General features: G+C 45.3%; 1 protein-coding gene across 3 annotated transcripts in view; it reads left to right on the top strand.

Moving 5' to 3' along the window:
- The window catches only part of RNH1 (ribonuclease/angiogenin inhibitor 1), a 184820-nt gene extending 180755 nt beyond the window's left edge, over positions 1–4065 (top strand). For all 3 annotated transcript variants that reach the window (XM_081854244.1, XM_081854245.1, XM_081854243.1), the window contains exons 7-10: positions 13–183; positions 1880–2050; positions 2692–2862; positions 3426–4065. In XM_081854244.1, coding sequence (XP_081710370.1) covers positions 13–183; positions 1880–2050; positions 2692–2862; positions 3426–3513 — 601 coding nt within the window. In that variant the 3' untranslated portion in view covers positions 3514–4065. The remainder of the gene's footprint in view (positions 1–12; positions 184–1879; positions 2051–2691; positions 2863–3425) is intronic.
- Positions 4066–8696: the final 4631 nt, after the last annotated feature.

Raw genomic sequence — 8696 nt, forward strand, 5'->3', positions numbered from 1 at the left:
TTATTATTTCAGGTTATGGGAATGCAATATCTCAGCGCCTGGCTGCAAGGACCTCTCCAATGTCATTGGTACCAAAGAGACTCTCAAGGAGATGAGCCTGATTGGAAATGATCTAAAAGATGCAGGGATGGAGTTCTTATGCCAAGGACTGAAGGACCCAAAATCTAAACTTGAGTCATTGTGGTAAGGAGCTGGAGGCTTATTTTCTGTTGTGGCTTTTTTGCAGGTGTAACAAGGAAGTCATGAGTAAACAGGATGGGTTTGTGACTATTAAGGATATTTATCAAGAGGCTCAGTCCGGCTCCAAGGACTTTCAGTATGACACAGTATTCCAGCTTCTGATCATAAGGATCCCTTTATACAGCTTTTGTCCACCAAGTCAAGTTGCAGTGAACAATAGCAGCTGTCTTTCATGAGAAAATCAGCAGACCAAAACCAGATAGAGAAGGGGGAGGGGGAACCCGTAAAATATTAAACTACTCCTACTAAGGGGGTGAGTGCAGCAACAACACTCTTCAAATAAGTCTATGAGTCAGGTGTTTCAAGTTGACCAAAGCTTGTTTGAGTTCTCCTGCAAGGTCAGCCAAGGCAAGGAAAGTGCCCAGGTCATCAGGGCTGCTAAGAAATGGCTGAGCAGATGGATTGGATAGCCTTTTGCCTGCTCCTAGACTCCTCACCACTGGTCAGCAGTCTGGCAGGACAGCATCTCCTACACCACACAGTCTATGACCTCGGCCAGCCTACTCTCACTTCTGGCCCTCCCTTTCTTGGATTTGCAACTCCCACCAGCCCCAGCCAGCAGGACCCAAAGGTCAGGATGATGGGAGTTGCAGTCTGAAACAGCTGCAGGATGTCAGGTGCAAGAAGGCTTAACTTGGGCCATACGGGTGTAATAAGTGAATGATACATATGAAAAGTTGAGCTATTCCTTTTTTTTTCCAAATTTTTAATTAAATTTTTCCATAAAAACTCCAATCATACCAATTTCCACATCACATATTTTAACTTATTTGACCTCCCTCAACTTCTCTGACAATCATTCGTAATTAAAATCCTCTCTTCACATTCCTTAATTTTAGTATTGCCTTTAAATACTATATTTCTATCCTTTTTACTTTCTTACAATATTCCTTATAATTTCACAAAGCTTCTTTAAAACACACTAGCGTTGTATATTCCTCACATACAGTTTTCAAATATTCTGTAAATTTTCCCCAGGGGGAAAAGTTGGGCTATTCCTAAGAGGAGAAGAAAGTGATTTGTCATCTAGGCCCATGTGGGAGCAATTGAGTGGGGCAAAGGTTGCTGACCCTTCAGCCTTCTGTTCAGTTCAAAATATAGCCCCTGCTGAAAAACCACCATGGAGAACTGATGCATGAGTTTTTAAATATATATAAACAAATATTTTTATTAAAAGTTGGTAACCTCAAGACTTGATTATTGCAATGCTGTCTATATGGGGCTGCCCTTGTGCCTTGTCTTTTAGATCCAGGCCTGCTTGATATAATTCCCAGCTGATTTAGCTTAGTGTCCCTTCAGAGGGAGCCGTAAGTCAAGGGTGGCTCTGTTGAAGAATCTGCTCCAGAGGAGAAGGAACTAAATAATTCCATTCCAAAATTGCCAGCCCATCCTCCTGCCTTCTTCAGTCAGTCTATTAATTTCTCTGCTGGAGCGATTTGCCTGATGTTGATCTACTATCTGTTTATGGTTACAAGTTGTCTAACAGACACCATTTAAAGAAGTTATAATGGATGTGTATTGAGTCCGTTTCTCATATTGTTTTGGTCAGATATGATTGACTCCACAGAAAGGAAAAGTAACCCTAGATGGCCTATTGCATTGCAGAGTTGTCAGAGATATTCTTATTTGTCTACCATAGGCTAAGAGAATGTGGTTTGACTTCAGCCTGTTGCAAGAGCCTTGGCTCTGCTCTCAGCGTGAATGGGACTTTGAAAGAGCTGCATATCGGTGGAAATAATCTGTGTGATGCAGGGGTGACTGATCTCTGTGAAGGAGTTCTGAGCCCGAGCTGTAACCTGCAATCCCTCTGGTAAGTCACCTTAGACATTTGTTGCTCTCTTGAAAACAATGTGTTAAGGTTTTTCTAAAACGTTATTGAGCTTAGAACTCTTGTGTCATTGCTGTAAAGACGGAGGGGAGGGGGCTGCCTTGTTTGGCATTCTGGTGCCTCTTTGTTTTGCCTTAAGGCAGGCTTCCTCAACCTTGGCCCTCCAGATGTTTTTGGCCTACAACTCCCATGATCCCTAGCTAGGAGGACCAGTGGTCAGGGATGATGGGAATTGTAGTCTCAAAACATCTGGAGGGCCGAGGTTGAGGAAGCCTGCCTTAAGGCTTGGCAGCAGATCTCTTCCATGGCTATGTTTCATCTATGGTGACAGCCTGCCATACTTGAAAAGAAGGGCATGTGATGTGAAATACCCAATTACAAGTTTTACAATTAATAAAAATAAATGTGCCAGTTTGGAACATGTTTTAATGCTGGAACACTTGGGTAAACTAAAGGGCGAACTACGTTTTCCTAGGCCGAGACCTGTTCCTCTTCACATTAGCTGAATGCCTGCTTGAAAGGCAACAGTGTGAAATTTGTTTGTGGGTTCAGCAGAGGAGACATCTTCAGGGATATTCCTCCCTTGTGGATATGTCTGGTGCTTATTCTGCCCTTCTTCTTAGGCTGGGACAATCGGAACTCACAGAGGTTTGCTGCGATAAGCTTGCCGAAGTCATCGTTGGAAAACCCTGCCTACAAGAACTGGATGTAAGCTACAGCCATATAGGAGATGAGGGTGTGCGTAAGCTCTGTGAAGCAGTGAGAAGTCCCAACTGTAACCTGAAGTACCTGATGTAAGTGACTCTTTTGTGCTGTAATAGGCTTAGGGAATGAGGTTGGGGAAGGCGTCTCAAAGATGTGGGTCTGATGACGAAGTCCGTAAGTGTGCCCCCAATTAAAATGGCATCTGAACCCCTAAGAGCAGATAGAATGAAACCTGCATGATGACCCATTTTCAGTTGATTCCTCCGACATCCATAATTACAACACCTTACATTGGCTGCGCTGTCTGGGACTAATGGGAGATGGAGCAGTTCAGCAACACCTGGAAGCACACAGGTTCTGTACCCCTGAACGAAAATATGAATCCTAGACTTCCTTCTTTGGAAACATGGGTCTGTTCATCAGGAACAGCCGCTGTCTAGTTTTAATATTGAAGGAAGTTTTACTTCCATTCGTGGCAGGCGTAGTAGCCAGACTACTTGTCTCTGTACAAATGGAAGTTAACAATTGGAAGCCCTTTCACCTTGGGGAAATAGAGTGTTGTGTGCGCTGCTTCTTTCTTACAGATAAGGGAGGTTACCTGCTTTGCATGACGTCTCAGTACCATTAATGACTGAACTCTCATCTCTTGCAGTTTGTACGACACTTACTGGACTGCTGACGTGGATAATGAGCTGAAGGCCCTGGAAGAATCAAAGCCTGGATTTAAAGTTGTTACATGAGTGGTGCAACATTGCTGTGACCACTTCGACTGCCTTTTCTTCTGTTGGGATTCTTTTTGTAAACCAAGTCACCAGACCATATGATGATGGACTTTTATGATTCCAGATTTCATGGAGCAGTGATATGCCTAGAAACCACATTCAAAGCTAGGAATGTGTTGGTACCTCAGTGGTGAGGCAGCATGGGGAAAGTTCTAGAATTATCTGCTGAGTCCAAAATGCATATGCTGGTGGGTTTTCTGCCTCTTGGGAAATACTAAGATCAGCACAAAGTAGAATACGTCTCCTGCCAGCTGCCATAAAGCAATAATGGTTACTTGCAGATGACTTGAAACTCTTCCCTTGGGAAGAACTATATTGGAGACTTTTAGACAAATTGGGGAATAATGCCCATTTTTTAATTGCCAAAAATTAGGACGCAACATTGCCCCTCCCCGTAAGTATCTCTGATATTAATATTTTCTGCTGAGAATGCAAGGAGTGAACTTTTTGTATCTTGATCAACAAATCTCGCCCTGTAGGAATATAAAATAAAGTTTGATTGCAAAGAGACTATCTTTCTGATTTTATGGTTTTGGTTTATGGCTTTATGGTTTTGATGTGAAGAACACCAAAAGCTCACATCTTGGTCCCTTTGGATATTCAGAAGCTCAGACCTGAGGTACCATTTCATTAGTGCCTTAAAGCCCATATACACAGCCAAGTTAAAAAGAAAATATTACCTATACAGTATGGCTCTGTGCAACACCAGTGGTATACTATTTTTCTTCTTGACTGATTGTAGTTAATCATGATATATCATTAGTGTAGCTGGACTTGTAGTAAGGTAATACTAGGTTTACGTGAAGGTTGGTGCTCTGGGTGTTGCTCATTCTCATTGTTCAGTAACTGTCTTGAGACACTAAAGATGGCAGTTCACCTGAATAAATGGTTAATGTGCCTTAATTCCTAGACAGCCTACAGGATTCTTCCTCATCCCAATTTTATCCTTACCATAACCTTGTGAGTGGAATAGGCTGAGGCATGGTGACAAGTCCAAGGTCACCCAGTGGACTTCATAACTGATAGGGGGATTCAAACCCTGGTCTCAGCTCAGCACTCTAACCACTTCACCTCATGCTCTTGAAAGCCTTGGGCTGGAAAAGAGGGGGGGAAAGGAGTCAAGCCTGAGGCTATGGAGGAGAAGAGGGAAAATTGATCACTCACAGTGAGATTTTGCTCTCCTTTGCAGAGAGTCTATGAGTGGGGAAGGGCCTGGGAAGAAGGCAAAGCTCCATCTAGCAAGGTGGACAAGGAGGAGAAGCATCCCAAGGGGGGGGGAGTACAATGATGAGGAAGGAAAAGGCTGGCTCTGCTACCCCAGAGGGACTGGACCAGCTCCGTTGCTGGCAAGGAGGAACATAACACCAAGGTCCTAGATCAAAGGAATATAGGAAGCTGCCTTAAATAGTGTCAGGCCATTAGTCCATCTAGCTCAGCATTGCCTGTTCTGACTGGCAGCCCAGCTCTACAGGGTCTCAGGTGGGACATTCCCAGCCCTACTAGAGGCGGCAGAAGTTGAATCTGGGACCTTCTTGCACACAACACAAATGCTCTAACACTGAGGTATGCACCACCGCCCAAAAAAAGTTTATTCCTGGTCTGTTGGTAGGATGTTGGAGTAGAATTGCGCTGTTCTAATAATCTTAAAATATTTACTCAGGAAGTGCATCTCCCCTACATAATCTTCAGAAACGTGCATCATTTCCTTTTTGCATTATGGGTGAGCATTGTAGGTTTTCAGGAGAAGATTGTGCTCTGTTTGGAGTCAGGCAAAATGATCCTGTTTTTCTGGATTAGGGGTTAATTTGAAAAAAGAGGCATTGCCAGCAACTCCCCCCCCCCCCATCAGATTTTCCATGGAAAAGGGTAAATCTGCATTAAATGGGGAGGTGGGTGGGGTGATTTGGGCTGGCATGTGCACATTACGTGCATGTGCAGCACTGATCCCACAATAAACATGCCTGGAAGCACTCATTGTTTTAATTCATCTTCCAATGGATAATAGAACGTGAAGAGGTGCTAATGTTTGGTTTTCTGTTTGACTGAGCTACCTTTTGTGGAACCAACCACTAGGTGTCGTATGACACCTTAAAACTTCATGCCCAGAATCAAGATGGAAACCAATGATTACATTTCCTCATGCCGTTAGCTGCTTTGTTTAAAACTTCTGTATAACCTTGGGCTTCTGAAATTCTGTTTAATATTTGCTTCCAGCTGTTTTGTTCGTTTCTGCTGAATTGTTTCATATTCTGCCTGATGATTTGCTTTTCTAGTGTAAATGGGATGGCCACTTTTGGAGGGCAATCCATAAGAGTACACAGACTTCCATATGTCCGTGTGTGTGTGTGTGTGTGTGTGTGTGTGTGAATGTATGGCAATAAATCTCACCATAGTGGGGAACACTGGGCCTAGACAAGCAGCAACACTCTTTTCTTAGGGTCCTTTATCTTTCATGCTGATCTGGACCATACAGCTCTTCAAAGAGAGGACCCTGCTCTGTAAAGTAGAAACACAGCCACCCTAGCTGTATACTGCCCTGTTAATTTATTTTTAATGGAAGGGTGGTATATAACTAAGGCATCTGTAAACTTTTACCTGAAGCCTGTGTTACAGCCAGAACATAACACAGGCTACCATACTAAAACACATAAATCCAAACAAAAACAGGTTGCTAAAAACTTACTTGGATGTCCACAAAGAATAAACAAGCAAACACAGTTCAAATATTCTTGCAACACTTCCAAACAGGATCTTGAGCTCTGGCAAGTCTTGGGTGGTTTTAACATGGGTAGGAAGTTAGGTTGCTAAATCTGCAGACTGTCTGGGTCATTTTTTCCCCTGGTGAAAGCAAACAGGGGCCTGGATACACACAACCATGTTATGTCTAAGATGGGCTCCACAATATGTTTGAGACTTAGGGTTCCTCCCTGCAACCTCTTTGCTGAGCATTCATTCTGATTGGTTTGCTGGGAAGTTAGATGACGTGTTATCAAAGCTTTCAATGCTCTCATGCTGCCGTAGTCTCAACAAGGGGACAAGTGCCAGCACTCCCTCTCTCAATACAGGCTAGGCTTCCATGACAAAGGAATGTTCTGGCCCCACACACCTTGTTCTCTGACCCTTGAAATGTCTTTTGGCATTCCTGGCAGGAATCTTCTTGTGCTCAGTATTTGCTCTGGGATATGGCCAGCCTGAAGGCATATGAGCTTTGTGTTCAGTGGTGCAGAATAACCTGAAGGCTGCTTCTTACTCATTTGCCTTTGTGGTTACAATTGATAAAGAGGGAATAATTTCACTAACTCTACACCAGAATAATAGGTAGTGCTAGTTGACTTGGCTGCCTATATAGGTAAAAAAGGTAAAGGTAAAGGATCCCTGGATGGTTAAGACCAGTCAAAGGAGACTATGGGGTTGTGGCGCTCATCTTGCTTTCAGACCAAGGGAGCTGGTGTTTGTCCACAGACAGCTTTCCGGGTCATGTGGCCAGCATGACTAAGCCGTTTATGTGCAATGGGACTCCATGAAGGAAGCCAGAGCGTTTACCTTCCCGCCACAGCAGTACCTATTTATCTACTTGCACTGGCGTGCTTTCGAACTGCTAGTTTGGCAGGAGCTGGGACAGAGCAACAGGAGCTCACTCCATCATCATCATCATCATAATAATAAATTTTATTTATATCCTGCCCTCCCCAGCCGAGGCTGGGCTCAGGGCGGCTAACAACAATCAAATAATCAATCAAATAATCCAACATTCTAAAAACATTTCATTATAAAAATTAATTAAAATCAAATTAATGGCAACCATTAAGCAAAATTCTGTGCAGGTTGCCAGAGGAGGGAGTCAGGCTGCGCCCTGACCAAAGGCCTGGTGGAACAACTCTGTCTTGCAGGCCCTGCGGAAAGATGTCAGGTGCCGCAGGGCCCTAGTCTCTTGTGACAGAGCGTTCCACCAGATTGGAGCCGCAGCCGAGAAAGCCCTGGCTCTAGTTGAGGCCAGCCTAACCTCTCTGTGGCCTGGGACCTTCAGGATGTTTTTATTTGCAGACCGTAGGTTCCTCTGTGGGGCATACCAGGAGAGGCGGTCCTGTAGGTACGAGGGTCCTAGGCCATATAGGGCTTTAAAGGTTAAAACCAGCACCTTAAACCTGATCCTGTACTCCACCAGGAGCCAGTGCAGCTGGTATAGTACCGGATGAATGTGATCTTGCAGCGAAGACCCCATAAGGAGTCTCGCCGCGGCATTCTGCACCCGCTGGAGTTTCTGGGTCAGTCTCAAGGGCAGCCCCACGTAGAGCGAGTTACAATAATCCAGTCTGGAGGTGACCGTCGCGTGGATCACAGTGGCTAGGTCAGGGTGAGAGAGATAAGGGGCCAACTGCTTAGCTTGGTGGAGATGAAAAAATGCCGCCTTTGTTATAGCTGTAATCTGCGCCTCCATAGAGAGGGAGGTATCGAAGATTACACCCAAACTCTTAACGGACAGTGCTGGCACTAATTGCACCCCCGCAAGAGATGGGAGTTGCCTCCTCAATCCCATATCGTCCCGTCCCAGCCAGAGGACGTCTGTCTTCGAAGGATTTAACTTCAACCGGCTCCCACTTAACCATCCAGCCACAGCTTCCAAACATCTGGTCAGTGTGTCTGGGGCCGAGTCAGGATGGCCATCCATCAACAGATAGAGTTGGGTGTCATCGGCATACTGATGGCAACCCAGCCCAAAACTCCGGACAAGCTGGGCGAGGGGGCGCATAAAGATGTTAAAAAGCATCGGGGAGAGTATCACACCCTGAGGCACTCCACACACCAAGGAGTGGCGGGATGACAATTCCACCCCAAGTGCCACCCTCTGTCCCCGACCAGAGAGAAACGAGCGCAGCCATTGAAGGACTGTGCCCTGGATCCCCACGTCGGCAAGGCGGTGGTCCAGGAGTTCGTGATCGACAATGTCGAAGGCTGCTGACAGGTCTAGAAGAATCAGCAGCCCCGACCCGCCTTGATCCAGCTGCCTGCGGAGATCATCTGTTAGGGCGACCAGAGCCATCTCGGTCCCATGACCAGTGCGGAAGCCGGACTGGAATGGATCCAGAGCCGATGTTTCATCCAGAAACCTACCAAGCTGTTCAGCAACCGCTCTCTCAATC

The sequence above is a fragment of the Podarcis erhardii genome (genome assembly GCF_964252035.2).
Source record: "Podarcis erhardii genome assembly, chromosome: 1".
Classification (NCBI taxonomy): domain Eukaryota; kingdom Metazoa; phylum Chordata; class Lepidosauria; order Squamata; family Lacertidae; genus Podarcis; species Podarcis erhardii.